We start from the raw sequence: 22,269 nt of genomic DNA on the forward strand, positions 1-22,269 counted from the left end.
CGAACGACAGTAAGAGCCATTATCAATGAATGAAGAGAACATGAAACAGTGGTGAACTTTCCCAGAAGTGGCCAGGCTACCGATTTACTCAGAGAGCTCATTAATAAGTCATCCTGGAGGTCACAAAATAACCCACAAAATCTTAAAAAGCACTGCAGGCCTCACATGTCTTCCACAGCTGACCAAAAATAACACAAAGGTCTGTCTTGCCAAAAAGCATCTTAATGATCCCTAAGACGTTTAGGAAAACATTCTGTGGACTGACAAGACAACATTGAAACTTTTTGGAAAGTGCCAGTCCCATCACATCTGACAAAAAAGTAAGCAATTCAGAAAACGAACATCATAGTGACAGTCAGCCATGGTGGTGGTATTGCGATGGTCTAGACCAGCTATGGTACTTCAGGACCCAGACCACTTGCCATAATGGATAGACCCATGAATTCTGCTCCCTACAAAAAAAACGTTGAAAGAGGATGTTTGACCATCTGTTTGTGAACTTAAGCTCAAGTGGACTTGGGTTATGCAGTAGAACAAAGCACACCAACAAATCCAATAAACAAAAAAGAAAACTAAATGAAATGTTTGAAGTGGCCTAATCAAAGTTGGGAGTTAAATCTAATTGATTTGCTGTGGTCTACCTTAACCAGGCTGTTCTTGCTGTATTAATCTCTATTATGGCTGAATTAGGACAGTTGTGCATGATTGAGTGAGCCATAATCTCCACACTGTGATGTAAAAGACTGATTATCAAGCACTCAATGGCAATTGTTGCCGCCAAGGTTGACATAACCAATTTATTGGTTTAGGGGGCAATTGTATTTTTAAGAGGCCAGGTTAGTTTGGAAAGCCTTTTTTACTTAAATGATTTCATGTTGGAAAACATGTTTTTGTATTTCTTCAGCTTATCCTTGTGTGATATTTAAATTAGTTTGATGAACTGAAACATTTAAGTGTGTCAAACAACAAAAACAGAAGAAATTGGTAAGGGGGTCACAGTTTTTCCACAGCACTGTTTGGGTAGGTTTATTTACAACAGAAAAAAAAAGACAACATTTATTTCAGCTGGAAATATTTCTGAACCGTCCAATTGGTCTTTTTTGTAAGGACAGAGAGCACTGAGTTACTCTGTGCTCTATACAGCTGAAGAAAACTCCAGTCATTCCTGCACTTCCTCTGGCACTTTGTCAAACTTCAAGAACAGTATGAGGGAACATTTTAGCGGTTTTGAAACTTTTTGAAACTTACTGGTGACAGTCTCATGCCTAATCAAAAGTGATTTGTACTGGTGCTGTACAAAATAAACATTAGTGGGACACTTCCTTCATGTGGCATCCAGCTTACGATCACGATGCTTCTGAAGTGAAAATGTCCTATGGATTTAAATAATGATGTGGTAAATCAGGAAAAAATACATTTGAGGAAAAATGTTTTCCAATCCAGTGAGTTCACAAAAGTTTCAGTCACTCACTGGATATAATTCATGATTATTTTTAGCTCTAATCGTCACTGGACAGTGGTTTGGGAGTGGGCGGGGAGGGGCTCGGAAAGTGGGCAACAGTGTTCTGCAACTGTGACCGAGTTCAATTTGGAGGACCAGCAGGCAACAGTTTTTTTAACAAGGACAGTCATACAATGTCACATACGTTCAGAGGGGCTAGGGGGGAGGTGTTCACTCAGTTTGGAATGTGATGCCCTTCACTCTAAAGCCTGTAATATTCTGTTTTTGCACCGGCGCACCCAAGGGAGAAGCTTGAGGCACTGGCTGGCCATGCATATGTGGTCCTACTTGGAGCAGGCTTGCAAAAAGTGTTATTCTTATTTAATGCAACTTTACTGTTGGTATAGAGTCTACTGTTAAATCACACCACTGCAATTGTGAAAAATAAACAACTATTTCTATTTATATTCTCAATTATTATGTTATTTGAGTCGCCCTTCAAAATAAACCAACTGAAAAGAAAAATAAATAACTCTGTCTTAATAAATAACTAAGTCTTAATTAAAAGCTGGGTTTCATTACAGCACTAATCTTATAGTCAAACCCTAGGAGAGCGCTAAGTCTTGTTCTTAAGTTCTTCACTGCAGAGTAGCTATGAAGAGATAGGATACCAAAAACATGAACAAAACTAATAAGGGATTTTCACTCATAGAAAATAAATAACTGTGATTCAGAAAGCTCAACTTTATCTGGGTCTTGATTCCAGCTCAACTGACAGATTGGCTGTGATGTTGTCCAAATAAAAAGCAGTCTTTCTAAAGATAAAATCCAAAGGCAACATACATCAGATAAAAAGATCATGAAAATTAATATCATTAGTATATGTTTTAAACCAAGACATATCTGTAGCAGGACAGAACTGTAGTTACTTGAGTCAACTGTTAAACAACTGTCATTAAAAACTCTATAACCTACTACTTCATTGCTGTGGAGCAATTTAAACCCCACACATTAAGTGCTTAGGAAAGTATTTTCTCCCTTTGAGATTTCTTCTGTTTTTGCTTTTTTGTCACACTTAATAAAAAATGCAGTTTTAATGTATTATTTCATTTATCAAGGGAAAGTAATTTATCCAAACTGGTCCTAGATGAAATAATAATGAAATAATCGCCCCCTGAAGCTAATAACTGGGTGTGCCACATTTGGCAACAACAACTGCCACCAAGGCTTTGTGAAAACTTGGAACGAGTCTTTGACCGCACTTATGGATTCTGACGCACTATTCTTTGCACAATTGTTTTTATTCAGGTGCACTGAAGGATTTACAAGCATGAATTGGTTGTCATGCCACAGCATCTTAATCGGATTTTCATTCCAGACTTTGACTAGGCCTCTCCATCTTTATTTTTTTTCTAAGCCATTCAGAGGTGGATCAGTGTCCTGCTGCATAATTCAAATGTTTTTGAACTTAAGGTCACAAAATTTGGCAGGACATGTTCCTTCATAGCCACACAGTTCTCCTTTTGTCTTTTCAGTCCACAGAATATTTTCCAAAGGTTCTGGGTATCTTCAAGATGGTACTGAGCAAAACTCAGCAGTGGTTTTCATCTTGGGACTCTTTCATTGATGCCATTTTGGCCCAATATCTTTTTTATTGTTTTATCAGGAACACTGACCTTAACTGAGGCAGTGAGTCCTTTCAGGGCTCCCTGGATGAATCATGAGTGAGTTGTTGATGTGCTCTTCAAGTAATTTTGGTTGGACTGCCACACTGAGTAAAGTTCACCACTATTACATGTTTCCTCAATTTGTGGTTATTGGTTCTGACCATGGTTTGCTGGACACCTAGAACCTTAAAAATGGTTTAGAAACCCTTTCCCGACTAATGGATATCAGTGACTTTGTTTTTCGTCAGTTCCTGAGTATCTTTAGATCGTATTGCTTTTTAAGATCTGTTAGCCTGCTTCGTGTTATCACATTAGTTCTATTTAGGTGATTTCTTAATTCTACAAGACTCACGGTAATCATGCCCGGGTGTCACTGGTGAAATTTAACCAAAATGTGCTAAATCACAGTTAATTCATGATTCAAGGAGTGTCAACTACTTTTTCACATAGGGCCAGGTTTATTTGATTAAGTTTTTCTCCTGAAAAATAAATATTGTTTTGTACCTATACTTGGGTGATATTAAAACTTTAGGTTTTTCACTGCGGTGTATGCCATTGGTGTCTAAAAAGGAAAACACAAATAAACCTTTAGCTGATGATATGTGGTCATTAGCATGTTTGTTTCTTTTTGCAGGGCAACATTTTAATTTATTCTACTTTGTGGGATGTCCTTGAAATTATTTAAAATATATTCTTTAAAGCTTTCCTTCTTCTTTTACTCTATGACATTTGACCTAATTTAATAACTTTGTACTCTATCTCCAGGTACATTCATATGTCAAATTATAAGTGGCAAAATAGTGGCACAAGGGGAAAAATTATTCTGTACCCGTGTGATATTTTTACTCACATTGATACCGCGAGATGTTTAGAGTTTTTTTTTCCTTTTCCGTCTCTTATCGTGAGCCCTGGCAGAGGGGTCTAAATTTAACGCCTTATATCAGCTGGAATGTGCTCTGGAAGGTCTGCTGCTGGACCATGAAGAGACATTTCAAAAATAGGAGAAAGATATTGATCTTTTCTTGATATACAGTATTTTAGGACTCTGCATACAGCACATGTGTTCTGAATGGTCTTTGCAGGGAAGCTATTGTTCTGAAAGATCAATTTGGACACTTTTGTGTCATTGAAGGATAACCTGAATATAGAGTGTTGTGAAAGCATTTTAATATATAAAACTTGTTATTGCACTTTAATTTATTTCTTACACTGTGTAGTTCATTTTGCAAACTAGGACTAGAGTAACGGAGGTGAGGAAATGCTTACTATTAAATTAAATTCATTCAAAACCTGTTTTGGCTGACTTGGGCGACCCTTTCTTATTAGACCTTCACAGCATGGTGTAATTCTCACCTGAGGAAAGCTGGAACCCAAATTGATAACATTGAGGATGACTTCAGAAACGGATTAAAACTCATGCTGCTCCTGGAAGTCATCTCAGGTTTGAGCACCTCTGGAAAGATCCTTTTCCTCTGTGAGTGATTTTCCTATCTCAGTATTTTCCTTTTTCTACTTCTAGGAGAGAGGTTACCTAAGCCAGATAGGGGGAAGATGCGGTTTCATAAGATCGCTAATGTCAACAAAGCGCTGGACTTCATTACAAGTAAAGGGGTCAAACTGGTCTCTATTGGAGCAGAAGGTACATTCACACTAAGCCTTGTGTAGCTCTAGATTATTAAAGCTACTGTCATGCAGCTTCCTATGTTAACTAAAACATGTTAGTGTGTGTCCAAATGTAAAGAAATGAAGTGCATTTAGTGAAATATTAAGCCCTATCTTGAATATAAGGTTTGTGTAGCTTATGATAGACCTAGTTTTGTATAATGAATGTGTAGTAGGATAAATGGTGTAAAATGTTCATTATTCTACTGTGTTAGGGCTGAATACTTTGCTTTTTAAAACCCATCTTGTTTGTTTTTTTTTCAAACTTAATCATCACCTGACCACATTGGGCTGAAGGTTCAATGTTTCAACCAAGTCTATGAGTGCCCCCAAGTAGTCAAACAACTATTAACTGAAATAATCAGAAAACAGGCTAAACTGCCCGCCTATTGTAGCCACATCAAGCATTCAGCATACTGAAGTGAGTGCAGCAAGAGCGTCTGCTAAGCCATGAGAATAACAATGGCCTTTCTGTGCCTTATATATTTAGTCTTTAAGTTGTGGTGCTCGTGGCACATACGTTTTTTCATTATATCCAGAAAGTCAGCAGCCTGGCTCTGATGGAGATCAAATTACATTTGCTATGGAATCACATAAATAAGATGGTGATGCTGGAGCATTATTTACTTAAAAACCACACAACCACAAGGCATATATGCAATAGGGTGAAAATTGTTTATTAAGTTTTTTTTTATCTGTCCAGCTCATGTAAAAGGATTGTAACTATTTTATTTTTGGATTGCAGAGATTGTGGATGGGAATGTAAAGATGACTCTTGGAATGATCTGGACCATCATTCTCCGCTTTGCCATTCAAGACATATCTGTGGAAGGTAAGATTATTAGAGCAAAAGTCCCACACTTAAAGATTTTGGTTCATTTAAGATTCCTGTTGTTTGTTTTAGAGACATTATCAGGAGTTACCGTTTTTCAGTTTTTAATCAAAGTAAAGTATCTTTTGTCTTTACATTTTGGTCAGACTGGGTTTTGGATGTGTTTCTTTTCTGTTAATAATGATTAATTATTATATTAATGTTATAATAAATTACGTTTATTTGGAAACTGGTTTTTGTATTCGCTCAGGTTGTCTGTCTGATATTAAAATATGTTTGATGATTTGACCATTCAAGTGTGTAAAAAACACAAAACCAAGAAATCTTTAAGGGGGCAAATACTTTAACACAGCAATGTCCTTTGGTTTTTTTTGAATGTCTATATTGGGACTTTAATATTTTTTTTTTTTATGTGGACAAATTCCAAATATTGGTTATTGGCCTGACTAGTTACTTATCATTAATATTGATGTCTGTAAAAAAAGGAAGTGGTACAGGTACTTATCAGTTAATGGGTTTTAGTTGACATTCTACTGTGATCACAAAGTGATGGGTTGTTAGCCGATTTCCGGTAATCCAAACTTTTATAAAAGAATCATTGCTGTATTTCCCACAATATTAAAAAGAAATTAAACCTAATGGTTGTGGATGGATAACATTAGTATACAGGTCCTTCTCAAAATATTAGCATATTGTGATAAAGTTCATTATTTTCCATAATGTAGTGATGAAAATTTAACATTCATATATTTTAGATTCATTGCACACTAACTGAAATATTTCAGGTCTTTTATTGTCTTAATACGGATGATTTTGGCATACAGCTCATGAAAACCCAAAATTCCTATCTCACAAAATTAGCATATCATTAAAAGGGTCTCTAAACGAGCTATGAACCTAATCATCTGAATCAACGAGTTAACTCTAAACACCTGCAAAAGATTCCTGAGGCCTTTAAAACTCCCAGCCTGGTTCATCACTCAAAACCCCAATCATGGGTAAGACTGCCGACCTGACTGCTGTCCAGAAGGCCACTATTGACACCCTCAAGCAAGAGGGTAAGACATAGAAAGAAATTTCTGAACGAATAGGCTGTTCCCAGAGTGCTGTATCAAGGCACCTCAATGGGAAGTCTGTGGGAAGGAAAAAGTGTGGCAGAAAACGCTGCACAATGAGAAGAGGTGACCGGACCCTGAGGAAGATTGTGGAGAAGGGCCAATTCCAGACTTTGGGGGACCTGCGGAAGCAGTGGACTGAGTCTGGAGTAGAAACATCCAGAGCCACCGTGCACAGGCGTGCGCAGGAAATGGGCTACAGGTGCCGCATTCCCCAGGTCAAGCCACTTTTGAACCAGAAACAGCGGCAGAAGCGCCTGACCTGGGCTACAGAGAAGCAGCACTGGACTGTTGCTCAGTGGTCCAAAGTACTTTTTTCGGATGAAAGCAAATTCTGCATGTCATTCAGAAATCAAGGTGCCAGAGTCTGGAGGAAGACTGGGGAGAAGGAAATGCCAAAATGCCAGAAGTCCAGTGTCAAGTATCCACAGTCAGTGATGGTCTGGGGTGCCGTGTCAGCTGCTGGTGTTGGTCCACTGTGTTTTATCAAGGGCAGGGTCAATGCAGCTAGCTATCAGTAGATTCTGGAGCACTTCATGCTTCCATCTGCCGAAAAGCTTTATGGAGATGAAGATTTCATTTTTCAGCACGACCTGGCACCTGCTCACAGTGCCAAAACCACTGGTAAATGGTTTACGGACCATGGTATCACTGTGCTCAATTGGCCTGCCAATTCTCCTGACCTGAACCCCATAGAGAATCTGTGGGATATTGTGAAGAGAACGTTGAGAGACTCAAGACCCAACACTCTGGATGAGCTAAAGGCCGCTATCGAAGCATCCCGGGCCTCCATAAGACCTCAGCAGTGCCACAGGCTGATTGCCTCCATGCCACGCCGCATTGAAGCAGTCATTTCTGCCACAGGATTCCCGACCAAGTATTGAGTGCATAACTGTACATGATTATTTGAAGGTTGATGTTTTTTGTATTAAAAACACTTTTCTTTTATTGGTCGGATGAAATATGCTAATTTTGTGAGATAGGAATTTTGGGTTTTCATGAGCTGTATGCCAAAATCATCCGTATTAAGACAATAAAAGACCTGAAATATTTCAGTTAGTGTGCAATGAATCTAAAATATACGAATGTTAAATTTTCATCATGACATTATGGAAAATAATGAACTTTATCACAATATGCTAATATTTTGAGAAGAACCTGTAATGATTGTTGAAGTTGTTTTGTTTATTATCAAGTTCTTCTATAAATGCTTTAACAGTAACAATTGTCTGGAGGCTCTGCCGCTGTTTTTTCGTGGATCAGAAGCTTTAGTTCGGGAACCACTGGGACAATAGAGTCTTGATATAAAATTAAAGATAATTTTTTTTTAAGACAAGCAATCGTTATGTGCCAAAACAAAAAACAGCTGTTTTACATTAAGTTTCATAACTATTACCAATTCATACCTGATATTACAAATATGTACAGTGGTTTGTGTGTAAGTAAATATAGAAGCGCTTCTGTAGTTGTCAGACCTTTTTACCTCAATGCGCTAATAAAAATAATTGATCTGTGTTGTGTGTTCTTCAATTTTTAAACTGTTTGTATCATTAGAAACATCTGCCAAGGAAGGTCTTCTTTTGTGGTGTCAAAGAAAGACTGCCCCCTACAGGAATGTTAATGTCCAAAACTTCCATGTCAGGTGAGTTTTAGACATTAAACTCTGGCCACTAAGCTTTATTTGTCCTGTGGTTACAGTGTTAGTTTATGTTATGTATGGCTCATGAACGTCATCATATTAAATCATTTTAGTCTCTGTTCAACTACTTAAACAAAATATTATTCAGTACAAAATCCATCTTGAATTTGACAATCTAAGGAGCTTAAGAAACTTGAGTTAAGCATTGATTAAAAGCTGCCAAGCAGAGCTGCTGCATCATTAGAGCTTCTATTATTCCTGCTTACTGCTGGAGTTCAACTGCAGAAAGGTCACGTCTGAACTGACTTTGGTTTTCTCTGCCTGTTGGCTGCTCAAGCTGGAAGGACGGCCTGGCCTTCTGCGCCCTGATTCATAGACACAGACCCGACCTCCTCGACTTCTCTAAGCTCAACAAGGTTCTGTGTGTTTTCACTTATAGTCAGGGTGTTTCAGCTTATTCCAACTAACACACACATATCCATAATATTAACATGTTTGACTTTGTGTGAGCTGATAAAAAGACATGCAATGAAAACCAAATTAAAAAAGAATTGAGATTTGAGTTGTATACCATCTGTTGAACCATTTTCTCCTTATTACTTCACATAGAGTGCTCACCTTCCTGCCTGTTCAGTTCTGTAATCAATTGTTAAAAAAAGTTTAGTTTCATAGTTAATTGCAGGTTATACCAGTGGTCTATACGTACAGTTATTTACATATTGTGCATGTTGTTTGGCTAATGGTTTTAATGATACCCAATTTATGGATGTCTTGCCCTCACATAGAATGCTTTTATAGTAAGTGCATTTGCTTAGTCTCACATCATGCTTCATTATGCTCAACCAAAGCTGCTCGCTTACCACACTTCCTTCCTGAGTAGCATGAAGAAAAAATGTTAATCTCTGTGTTTGTCCAACCAATTGTATTCATCTCAAGACAAGATTTAATAGCTGTGATCCTGAGCGGTTGTGCATTTACCCAGAAAGGGTCTTGGTGAGTGCATCAAGAAAGAATGTTTACTCTTAAAAGAAGACTTTATCTTCACCAGACTGAGAGGACATGCTTACATTTGCATTATATTAGATGGCAGCATTCTACTTTCAGTACAAGTTCTTCCTTTAAAGTGCATAGAAATTTTACACTGCCTTGCAAAAGCCTTCATAGCCCTTGAACTTTTCCACATTTTCAATTTTCTAACCAAAAACGTCAATGTATTTTATTGGGAATTTATTTGAAATACAAAGTAGCACATAGTTGCGAAGTAGAAGCAAAATTACATGTGATTTTTAAAATATTTACAATAGAAAATTAGAAAAGTGTAGCTTACTTTTGTATTCAGTTCTCTTAACTCTAATACTCTTAAATTTAATTCTGTGCAAGCAACTGCTTTCAGGAGTCACCTAATTCAATAATCTATGTGTGAAATTTAATCTCAGTATAAAGAAAGAGGTTCTGTGAGGGCTTCAGAGGTTTGGTAGAGAACATGAATGATCGAACAGCATCATGAAGACCAAGGAACACAGCAGACAGGTTAGGGATTAAGTTGTGGAGAGGTTTAAAACATGGTTAGGTTATGAAAAAATATATCCCAATGTTTAAACATCCCACAGTGCACTGTTCAAAAAACAAAGAGAGCATGTCAACACTTCACATCAACCGAAACAAAGACATGCTAGTCTTCAGCAGGGACACGGAAGCTGTTCAGAGTTGACAGGAAGATGAATTGAGTTAAATGTAGGGCAATAGTAAAGGAAACCTGTTAGTGGGTGCAAAAGAGTTGAGAATGGGGTGGAGGCTCACCTTTTAGCAGGACAATGACCAATAAAATGCAGTCAAGTTTAGATCACAGCACATTCATGCATTAGAATTGTCTAATGATTGTCCAGACCTATATCCAATTAAGAATCTGTGGCCAGACAAAAAATAATGTTGACAGACATGCTTCATCCAGTCTAAGCTTAGATTATTTAGGCAAGACGAATGGGAAAAATGCATAGTAATAACTAACTAAATGGACAAATAAATAAATAAATAAAAGCCCTGTATACTTCCACTTCAAAATGATGGGCTGATTTGTGTTGTTGTGTCACATGAGGTCCCAATAAAATCTACTGAAGTTTGTAGTTGTGAAGTGGCAATGTGAAAAGTTCAAAGGGTATAAATGCCTTTGCACTTTTTAAAAGATTTCTAAGAGCTAAGCTTTTTATCTAGTTTTGAAAATATTTCTTCACAGCTTGAGAAACCTTTTAGATGACAGGTGAAACCACTACCACAAGTATGAAGGTCCAGTTGCCTCCTGTTCAAGCACCCATGAATAAATTTCTCAAGGCCTAAAACGCATTAGACCTTGTGCTCAGGAAAGCCTGCATACCCAACCTCAAATAGCAACATTCACTTTACCCAGTGAAAGAGTGTCCTCATGCTGTAAATGTAAAGCAGGGGAAGACCAAGGCTGGAAATGAAGAGTGGCATTTCATTTGTTTTGGAAACAGAGGCACTTGGTTTTCAGCACACAGCTCAGTGGTGTGACATGGAGTCGACCCTAAGCATTCCCAGAAACATGAGCCTCGGTACTTGTAGAGATCAAACCGAGATTTACCTCTGCTTTTGCCCATGCCGTCATGCAATGTTACCCTGTTAGAGGGTGCCAGTCCTTGTAAATGCCAGTAAGATATGCGCTGGATAATTATCCTGGCAACTGATTATTGTCATCTTAGGTTAATCTACAAGATAACCTAATTAAGATATTCGCACTATTTTGTTTCTGTCGTTTACCATACATTTTCATGCACTTGGTCACATTTCCACCTGTCAGTTGTGCTCATGCTGCCAGGAGACAGTTACGTTGTGAGCCATGCAGCTGTTGAGTCTGGCTCTGGGGGAACATGTTCATTAAGCTTGCCTTGGCTTACTGATACAACCCTGGTCAGACACTGACACAAAAACAAAAAGCTCAGGGTATATCCGTGTGTCCCTCCATCCCACCAGTTTACCACTCATCCTTCTGTCGTTTGGTCCAGTCTGCACTTGGATCAGTGAACAGCTAGCCCTGTCATGTAATGCACCTCAGGCCACCTGTTACCTTTAAAAAACACTCTCACAGATACAATAGCAGCAGGATGATGCCATTATCTCTTTACCCCACTCCAACCTCCCACTTGGCCCACTTACCAGCATAGGGTCTGATGTCAGCTACCAGCTTAGTTTTCAACTGAATGATTTAGCTGAAAAATGTTTAGCCCTACACTACATAGGAGTAAAATAGAGATATTAAACAGAATATAAAACACAATGGTTAAGCATTAATAAGGCAAACATTTACTGTTGAAACCAGATATTTACATATAGTGTAAAAAAGACAAATGGTCTGATATTAAATCAAACTAAACATGATAATGTCATGACTTTTTAAACCTCTGTTACGTAAACTGGTATTATTTGAGTTAAATGAAACCACATCTGTGGGTGTATTTTAAGGCAACACATCAAACACACTGCTCCCCTGTGTGACATAATGGGAAATTCAAAATAAATCAGCCAAAATATCAGAAAAGAATAGTGGACCTCCAAAAGTCTGGTTCATCCTTGAGTACAATTTTCAGATGCCTGGAGGTACCACTATTACAAGGTCAAGCAATTTTACACAATGATAAACAGCAATGGAATATCCAACAACAGAGCTGAAAGGTGTGTGTCAGCAGAATGGCCTACAAATCTGACCCATTTACACCAGCAGAACAATAAGGAATGGGTCAAAACTATTGTGAGAAGCTTATGGAAGGATACCCAAAACGTTTAACTCAGTTATATAGTTTGAAAGGCAATTCCACAAAATACTAGGGAAATATTTGTCAACTTCTGAATTTTAGAAAAAAAAACTCTCTCTCATTAATCTGGCATAAATCATTTTTATAATCCTCACTCACCTAAAACTGAAACAATGAGGAAAAAAGTTTGACTTTTTTATAGTAAAACTTTAAACCTGTAATTCAGATATATGTACCTTACTGTTCTAAACTTTAAAACACTTCTTATTTCTTTACATAGTACTTAGCATTCAAGGAAGCAGCGTTTGTATTAATCCCTTAAAGTGGTCTGAGCCATTTGTTCTTCAAACATTTGGAAGTCTTCTTGTCCATCATAATCTCTTGTGACACTTCCTTCTAAACCCAAAAACAGGACCAAGTATGTCTTTTTCAGTAGAAAAACCAGTAAAAATTAGATCTGAGACATATTCTAAATCTCACACTCCTAGACCTTGACTAGTTCTTTAAATGAAAAGCTTGTGAAAATCTTTAAAGCTGCATGAGAAGTATTTGGTGAGCCGACAATGCTCACTGTGTGTCCTTAACTTTTACAGTTGTGTGTAACTATGCAGAATTGTTTTTGCTATTTTTAGGATGATCCTCTGGGGAACCTGAACCTGGCTTTTGATATAGCTGAGAAACACCTGGACATTCCTAAAATGCTGGACGCAGAAGGTAATGTTCTATTAAAAGTTAGGGAACCACTGCCCAAGAGCCCAACCTCAGCCTCAAAATGTTCTTCTGAACATTTTGGCTTGTTTTTACTATCTACAAGTTGTTTACCATTTACTGTATGTCAAAAGAGTTGATTATTTCTGATATTCCCAGTAGGTCGTCAGTATTTCCAATTATTAATGTAAACAATGTATAGGACCTTTGAGCATATAAACCATATCACATTGGTCTACAGTATGCTCCCATATACTCATATATAGTCACATATAGTTGCTATGTATGTTCTGTTTTTTGCATTTTCTACTTGTTTCTCTCTTTCCACACCACTTTATGCCTCAGATATCATCAACACACCCAAGCCCGACGAGAGGGCCATCATGACCTACGTGTCCTGCTTCTACCACGCCTTTGCTGGAGCTGAGCAGGTATCAGTGGGGAAACTGTCCTGTTACCACATTGTGTTTTTATGCTTACAAAGGCTTTCCAAGAACACAGTTGGGTGCAAAAAATAAGCTGTCATTTAGATTTGAACATGGCATGTTGATCCGCTTAACAGCTGTGAGTGAAATGTTTTTGTTTTTGCATTTATAATGATAGATCAATTTGAGACATTTCCTGCTGCTTTACTCTGCAAATGTAAATTAATTATTGTCATGTTTTGCTCCACCAGGCAGAGACAGCAGCCAACAGGATCTGCAAGGTGCTTGGTGTTAACCAAGAGAATGAGAAACTGATGGAGGAGTATGAGAGACTGGCCAGTGAGGTAAAGTTTGTATAAAAATATGTTTTTTACAGAAAGCTTTAAATAGTTACTATATATTGTGAAAGTAGCTAAAAATAAAACTACATATAGTTTAAGGTTCTTTCTGCACTTTGTTTTATCATAATGAAACCCCTCTGAAGAAAAAAAGAATCATACATCACAGTTTTTCTTAAGGAGCTTCTCTGCTCCCAAGCTTATTACAATTTGTCACTGTGTCTCCAAGCTGCTGGAGTGGATCCGCCGCACCACACCCTGGCTGGAGAATCGAACCTCAGAAAAAACCATGGCAGAGATGCAGAGGAAGCTGGAGGACTTCAGGGACTACAGACGCCAGCACAAACCCCCAAAAGTGCAGGAGAAGTGCCAGCTGGAGATCAACTTCAACACCCTGCAGACCAAGCTGCGCATCAGCAATCGTCCTGCTTTTATGCCCTCTGAAGGGAAGATGGTTTCTGTAAGTCAAAAGCTCCTTTTCTGCTCATTAATTATGGAGAAAAAGGTGTTTTTTAACTGCTGAACCTGCTTTATGACATGTGACATATATACACACACTTACTATGTTTTCAGGATATAGCCAGTGCCTGGCAGGGCCTGGAGCAGGCAGAGAAAGGGTTTGAAGAGTGGCTTCTGACTGAAATCCAGAGACTCGAGAGGCTGGACCACCTGGCTGAAAAATTTCACCAAAAAGCCACCAATCACGAGAACTGGGCTAGTGGTTAGTTCTAGTTAGTTCTACCCACTGTTTAAACTTGGTTTAAATTTGATGTTTAGTTTTGTCTTTGCAATGTCCATGCAACTTCTGAAAAAAATTGAATCAATATTCTTGGAGGGTCCTCAGTCTTTCTTTTTTTTTTTGCTTTGAATCAAACTAATTAGTTGGTAACACCAATTTACCAACTAAACATTCTGGCTCTATAAAACATCAAAGGAGAAGGAGAATAAATTATATTGCTGAAATTACATTACATCACATTTTTTTAGATAATGTAGGGGACAATTATACATTTCTGAAACTAATACCTGCACAATCGTAACTACATAAATCAGTCTGCCATTAAAAGAGAGTATCCTACAGAGCTCTAAGATCTGCCTGATTAAGACAAATGACCCTAACAGGAGAGCTGTCACTTTGTATAATAGAAAATGGTAAGTGGACTGAACTTATATAGCACCTTTTCAGTCATATGACCACTCAAAATGCTTTACACTAAAGCCACATTCACACACCGACAATCAGTAGGCAACTTGAGGTTAATGCCCAGGGGCCTATCAACATAGGACAGGAGATAGATGTAATTGAACCCACAACTTTCAGATTGCAAGACAACTACTCTTCCTGGGGTTTTGGTTGTGTTTAGTCAGCTGTGTCCAAAGTTTGGAGCAAGCACAAGTTAAATTGGAAGACTGCAAAAGAGAATCATCCAGGCAGAAAAAGGAAACTCAAAGCAACATGTACTGAAAAGTAGAAAAGGATCTACAAAAGAGTAAATGTTCCTGAGAAAACTGAAGGAAATGGGATTTATGTACAAAAAACACAAACTAGAACCACCATTAACGCCTGAACAGAGGGTTCCAGAAGACTGAAGAGAAGCAGCCATGGACTTTGGGTGATTGAATGAAAGTGGGATTCATTGATAAATCATGTATCTGCATTAGGAAAGGGAATGAGGTGCCATTCCATTGAAACATATAAAGATGAGTGTCTGAAGAAGCAGATTTCCACAGTCACTGCTGTATATGGGGCTGGACAGATGACACTCATTACTTCTGGATGCCCTTACATAGGTGGATTTTCTTTCCATCAAGCAATGTGCAGCACAAGTATGTTTGAGGTGGGGGTGAGCAACAAGTAATAATTATGACTTTTAGATTTTTTCTGTCAATTAGACTGTAAGGTAATGAACGGGAGGAACCAGCGAAGTAAAATGAGAACCAGAGAGCTAATAAACAGAGGGGAGTGAGGTATGGACCAATGAGACACTGAGGCAGGTAATCAGATGAAAATGGAAATCAGGTGTGGAGCAGGCTATAGAGAGCTGAGGGAATCTGGATGGTTACTAAGGTGACCAAACTAGAAGACAAAGGGAACACGATGGAAGCTAGACAATGACATAACCAAAGGAACCTGACTACAAAAACAAAACTATAAATAACAAAACTCAGGGAAACAGACCTAAGCAAAACTATGGACGAAGATAATAGACCAAAAGAGACATAAGAACCTAGAATAACAATAAATATAATAATAGTCATAATCATAAGAAAACCATAAGAAATAGGAAAGCATAATAATAACAATAACAATAATAATGAGAAAACCATACAAAGTAATAAGAAAGCAACCATAAAAAAAACCTAAGAACGAAAAGGAAAGAAAACGACAAAACACCAGGAGGCGGTAGAGGGAACAAAACTAACAGGGAGCAAAAGGAAATAAACAAACATAGCTACAAAAACCCAAACTAAAAAACGGTTGAAAAACAAGACCACAACAAAGTCCAAAGATGTCGCATCACGACAGCGCCATCTTTATTACCTAAATCTGCTCCTCATGGTTTTTTAAGTCTTGTTCCTAATGAGATTTACTTAAAGATTTTAGTCTGCCCATTGCAACTGCAACAGATCATGCTGCCCAACTAGAATTTCTAGGAATGGCCTGTGTTTATATCAAACACATTTATTTACTGGTTTCTTCAGGTAAAGAGCTGATCCTCATCCAGAAGGACTATGAGACGGCCACCTTGACAGAAGTCAGAGCGTTGCTCCGAAAACACGAGGCCTTTGAGAGTGATCTGGCAGCCCACCAGGATAGAGTGGAGCAGATTGCTGCCATTGCACAGGAACTCAAGTATGCACTCCCCACAGCAGATGCTTGGACTCATTTGTCACTCAGAATCAGATAGAGGGAAATAATAGCAAAGACAAATGACACAGTTTTGGTTCCTGTTCCTGTCTTTTGAATAATATTTTAACTGGAATTTGTCAGTAGTCCCCATTTAGCCTACAGGGTTCAAGTTATGTATAACAATAATTGAGGAATTGCACAGTGTTTCCCTATGTTTACATTTAAAGTGTTTGTGGCTTAAGAATCCATTAAATTAGAGGTGTTTCAGGTTTTATACACTGCAACATGGTTAAAAGCAACAGGTAACCAGATCAGAAAATCAATGAGAATAGAATCAGCTTAGATTTTAAAATGTGATGTTCCCTATAAGAAGCATCAACCCATCAGACATTATTAATAGAGCAGTATTTATACAATTCAGTCTAATAAATAACAATAATTGTTGTTATCATATTTATTAGACAATTTGATTTTTTATAGAAGATCTAGAAGTGGAAGTGCAGTCATAAATGAGGAAACACTAGATAAACAATACATTATTAAAAGTTTTTTGATTCCTGAATTCTATAACACCTAAAACATTAACCATGAGACAAATAAACAGGAGCTAAAACACAAAATATATTTTTATTGTGAAATTTAAAATAGTGCCAAAAAAGTGAATAGGATAAATAACCCTAAATGCAAAGATTTTATACAAATGCAATAAATTGATCCAGAGCTAAACTTTCTAAGAATTTAATAAACAGATGAATCAAATGAAATAAAATAAAACAACTAGTTCGGTTTAAGGAAACTTAAATGTAAGATGATAAATTTTGTATTTGCTGTTTGAAACGTCAACACTCCCTCTAACCCTCAGGTCTTCAGGAAGGCTGCTCTCGAAGTGTTTTAGGTTTAACTTTACATTAAGGACCAATAGAAGACCTTTATCAGAAGACCTGCTGGATCTGGAGGGCTTATAAGGTCAAAGCAAATCACATAACCAGGTTGGACTAAAACCAGTAATATATAAACAAATATAAAATTTAATAACGGCTCTCCACCTCCATAATATAAAAAGCCACTTAAAACTGATTCTAAAATGCACTGGTGGCCAATGCAGAGACTGTAAAATCGGTTTGATGTAGGCTTGCTCTCTGTCAGCATGAACAGCTATTCATCTTATCTTATCTTATCTTATCTTATCTTATCTTATCTTATCTTATCTTATCTTATCTTATCTTATCTTATCTTTCACCTGTTTTTAAACGTTTGAGTAAATCATTTTATTGAAGCTGTCCTTGGTATATATAAAATGTCACTGAATTTTATCAGAGCAAGAGGTGGGAAAGTCTTTTCTCATAGCCTCTGGTTTTGTGGTCAGTTGATTCTTCAAAAAACCATTCACCTGCTCTGAGCCCACAAGATCCGGTTGAATTTCATCTTCCCCCTCAGAAGCCTGAAGATCCTGTAGTCTTACAGATGGTTGACCCTCTAGAAAACCTTCCCCTGCCAACTCCAGTTGGTTCTGCAGTCTTGGTCCTGGTTGACCCTGCAAAGACCCTTCATTTTCCTTCCAATCTAGAAATGCCTCCTGTTCCTTGGAAAGTTGGCCATCCTAAAAAGTTTCCCCCTCCTGCTCCAGAAGGGTCTGCAGACAAATGGTTGGTTGATCTGGTGAAAAAGGCTCCAACTTCCCCTAAGGTGCAAGGCTCTGACGTTCCATGGAATAATGCTCCAAAAAGAGACACATCTGCCAGTCCACCAAACTCACAGGGTGCTGATGTAACCTGGGTTGTTCAGCCTCCCAAAATGAAGCTACTGCCAAGTCCACAAAGTCCAGCTGCTTCTTGGGGAGTTAATATGAAAAAACATAAAATTGATCCATTCAGAGCTAGTGTTGCTTTGTTCAGTGAGATACCTTTAGGAGGCCTTGCATCCCATCTTCAGCTCACACCTGATCCCAGCCTTCAACCTGTTAAGCCAGAAGAACCTTAGAAGGAGGCTTAGAGCAAGGCCCTTTAGAAACGGAGCCTTTAGTGAAAGAGCCCCCACTATTTGCATATCCAGAACTGGCTTATCAGGGCAGCGAGCTGAGCAACTATGCCTCCATCTACGAACATGAACACTCTGAGCAGGAAACTGAAGATTACAGCACCTTACAGCACAGGGTTGCCAATGGGTGTTATGCCACTGAACAACCTGAAACGGGTTGTTCCAAGCATGTTTTACTTGATCTTGACTGGACAGCTTCCTCATGGTACTGTGTTGCACATCCAGGTGGACTACGAGGCTGGTAGAGACAATACAAGCAAAGTTGGCTATGAGAGATACCCCTTCCTCACAGCTGAAGGCTCTGGTATCACTCAACAAACGAAGGTTTCCACGTAGCAGTTGTAGATCTATAACAAAAAAGACTAGCAGAGTGCTGAATTATTTCTGACAGTTGATGGTGAAGGCAGCTATAGCAATTCCTGCAGTTTACCCCATGGTCTTGGCTTGAAGTTGTTTAAAACCTTTAATAAAAAAAGAAAAAAGAATTTGACTGACTTGTGAGTTCATTTTGTGGTGGTGGGGGCTTTATTTAATTTTTTTGAGTGCCTCACCATTTGCCAAAATTAAGTCACCTTGTACATTAAGGACAATGTTTTGGGTGCTTTTATTATTGGGGGTATGGCCATTAATCCCTTAACCTATTTAAGCTTTTTTTTTTTTTTCCTAGTGAGCTGGATTACCATGACATTGCCTCTATAAACCAGCGATGCCAGAGTATCTGTGACTTGTGGGATAAATTGGGAACCCTGACTCAGAAGAGGAGAGAGGCGTTAGAGGTGAGATGGCCATTCAAATCTAACCTTGCTGCTGGTGACTAAAAAGCAGATGAAAGCCATTAAGACTTTCATTCCTAAACATTCACCAAATCTCCACTAGAGGGTGCTGATGTCTCAAATTTGTACTTGGAAACCATGCAGGTCTGTTCATGAGTCCAAGGACCAGAAGAACTTCATCCACTTAAATCTTTTGCCATAACATAGACATAGAAATGAAGACAAATGTATTTCAACTCAAAGTGGCTTAAATCCCACTAGCTACTTCCTCTGATCTGTGCTGGTCATTCCAGACCTGTAAATGTGTGAAGGCCTGGGAGAAGTGCCAAGGATTAACTCTGAATGACAGTGACAGGGGATGTCCCAGCTCCTCTCCACATATTCATGCCTGTGGGGAAGAGGCTTTGTCACTAAAGACCGAGGGGATTAATGTGGCCAAGATGGTGTAAGGCCCCCCTGGCTTTGTTGAACAAAACTGGTCAGAGGATGTTTGGATTTGAGACACAGTGCCTTGCAAAACTATTCCTTCCCCGTTGAACTCAAATTGTCATATTACAAATACAAACGTCAATGTATTTTATTGGACCTTTATATAATAGACCAACACAAGGTAGTGCATAATTGTGTAAAGAAAATTGTGGTTTTTAAAAGTCTTTTAAAAATATGAACAGTGTCACATTTGTATGTGGCCCTCCTGAGTCTATGCTTTGTAGAACCACCTTTTGCTGCAATTACATCGGGATGTCTTTTGTATGTTTCTGCTAAACAAGAGAATGATGATTTTGCCAATATTTCTTTGCAAAATAGTTTAAGCTCTGTCAGATTGGATGGAGAGCATCTAAACAGCAATTTTCAAATCTTGCCACAGATTCTCAGGTGGAATTAGGTGTGCTTTCTGACTGTTCCATTCTAACACCTGAATATGCTTTTATCTAAATCATTTAACTGTAGCTCTGGGACTATGTTTAGGGTTATTGTTCTGCTGGAAAGAGAACCCCTGCCCCAGAGTCGAGTCTTCAGCAGCCTCTAACATTTTGTTTTTACATGGTGAACCTGTATTTGACTCCATAAATCTTCCTAGCAGAGATGTGTGTGTATGTATGTATGTGTATATATATGTGTGTGTGTATATATATGTATATATGTATATACACTGCTCAAAAAAATAAAGGGAACACTTAAAGAACACAATATAACTCCAAGTAAATCAAACTTCTGTGAAATCAAACTGTCCACTTAGGAAGCAACACTGATTGACGATCATTTGCACATGTTGTTGTGCAAAAGGAATAGACAACAGGGGAAATCTTTGGTGATTAGCAAGACACACTCAATAAAGGAGTGGTTCTGCATGTGGGGACCACAGACCACTTCTCAGTACCTATGCTTTCTGGCTGATGTTTTGGTCACTTTTGAATGTTGGTGGTGCTTTCACACTCATGGTAGCATGAGACGGACTCTACAACCCAAACAAGTGGTTCAGGTAGTGCGGCTCATCCAGGATGGCACATCAATGCGAGCTGTGGTAAGAAGGTTTGCTGTGTCTGTCAGCGTAGTGGAGACAACCATGGAGACAGTCCAGTACAACAGGAGACGTGAGGAGGCCGTAGGTGGGCAACAGCCCAGCAGCAGGATCACTACCTCCGCCTTCGTGCAAGAAGGAACAGGAGGAGCTCTGCCAGAGCCCTGCAAGATGACCTCCAGCAGGCCACAAATGTGCATGTGTCTGCACAAACGGTTAGAAACTGACTCCATGACGATGGTATGAGGGCCCGATGTCCACAAATGGGGGTTGTGCTCACAGCCCAACACCGTGCAGGACGCTTGGCATTTGCCAGAGAACACCAGGATTGGCAAATTCGCCACTGGCGCCCTGTGCTCTTCACAGATGAAAGCAGGTTCACACTGAGCACATGTGACAGATGTGTCTGTCTGGAGACATCGTGGAGAGTGATCTGCTGCCTGCAATATCCTTCAGCATGACCGGTTAGGCAGTGGGTCAGTAATGGTGTGAGGTGGCATTTCTTTGGAGGGCCACATGGCCCTCCATGTGCTCGCCAGAGGTACCCTGACTGCCATTAGGTACCGAGATGAGATCCTCAGACCCCTTGTGAGACCATATGCTGGTTCGGTTGGACCTGGGTTCCTCCTAATGCAGGACAGTGCTAGACCTCATGTGGCTGGAGTGTGTCAGCAGTTCCTGCAAGATGAAGACATTGAAACTATGAACTGGCCCGCCCGTTCCCCAGACCTGAATCCGATTGAGCACATCTGGGACATCATGTCTCGCTCCATCCACCAACGTCACATTGCACCACAGACTGTCCAGGAGTTGGTGGATGCTTTAGTCGAGGTCTGGGAGGAGATCCCTCAGTAGACCATCCGCCGTCTCATCAGGAGCATGTCCAGGCGTTGTAGGGAGGTCATACAGGAACGTGGAGGTCAGACACAATACTGGGCCTCATTTTGACTTGTTTTAAGGACATTACATCAAAGGTGGATCAACCTGTAGTGTGTTTTTTCCACTTTAATTTTGTGTTATTTGAGTGTTCCCTTTATTTTTTTTTTAGCAGTGTGTGTGTGTGTATATATATATATATATATATATATATATATATATATATATATATATATATATATATATATATATATATATATATATAATGTGTGTGTGTGTATATACATTTGTTTTTTTCAGGGGCTGTGGAAGAAGACTTAGGTAGTGTTTCCTATGCCTTGTTTGATTCTGAATATACCGAAATAAAACAAATCTCTATATTTTACCTTGTAATCCTCTCAGCGCACAGAAAAGTTGCTGGAAACCATTGACCAGTTGTTCCTGGAGTTTGCCAAAAGGTCAGCTCCTTTCAACAACTGGATGGAAGGAGCCATGGAGGATCTCCAGGACATGTTCATAGTTCACACCATTGAGGAGGTCCAGGTAAGACCACTGTACTCCCCCTGACTGACAACCATGTTTCATGTCTTCCTCACTGAAAAAGTCCAAGCAAGAC

At 38.9% G+C, this 22,269-nt stretch overlaps 1 protein-coding gene across 1 annotated transcript in view; it reads left to right on the forward strand.

The window, feature by feature from the left end:
- Positions 1 to 22,269, forward strand: part of actn2b (actinin, alpha 2b) — a 30,971-nt gene that overhangs the window by 2,903 nt on the left and 5,799 nt on the right. The window contains exons 2-14 of the mRNA XM_047350942.1: positions 4,435 to 4,549; positions 4,628 to 4,747; positions 5,516 to 5,602; positions 8,272 to 8,359; positions 8,694 to 8,772; positions 12,756 to 12,837; positions 13,177 to 13,262; positions 13,508 to 13,600; positions 13,824 to 14,054; positions 14,168 to 14,315; positions 16,298 to 16,448; positions 19,150 to 19,258; positions 22,056 to 22,196. Coding sequence (XP_047206898.1) covers positions 4,435 to 4,549; positions 4,628 to 4,747; positions 5,516 to 5,602; positions 8,272 to 8,359; positions 8,694 to 8,772; positions 12,756 to 12,837; positions 13,177 to 13,262; positions 13,508 to 13,600; positions 13,824 to 14,054; positions 14,168 to 14,315; positions 16,298 to 16,448; positions 19,150 to 19,258; positions 22,056 to 22,196 — 1,530 coding nt within the window. The remainder of the gene's footprint in view (positions 1 to 4,434; positions 4,550 to 4,627; positions 4,748 to 5,515; positions 5,603 to 8,271; positions 8,360 to 8,693; positions 8,773 to 12,755; positions 12,838 to 13,176; positions 13,263 to 13,507; positions 13,601 to 13,823; positions 14,055 to 14,167; positions 14,316 to 16,297; positions 16,449 to 19,149; positions 19,259 to 22,055; positions 22,197 to 22,269) is intronic.

This window comes from Girardinichthys multiradiatus, chromosome 22 (assembly GCF_021462225.1).
Source record: "Girardinichthys multiradiatus isolate DD_20200921_A chromosome 22, DD_fGirMul_XY1, whole genome shotgun sequence".
Lineage (NCBI taxonomy): Eukaryota > Metazoa > Chordata > Actinopteri > Cyprinodontiformes > Goodeidae > Girardinichthys > Girardinichthys multiradiatus.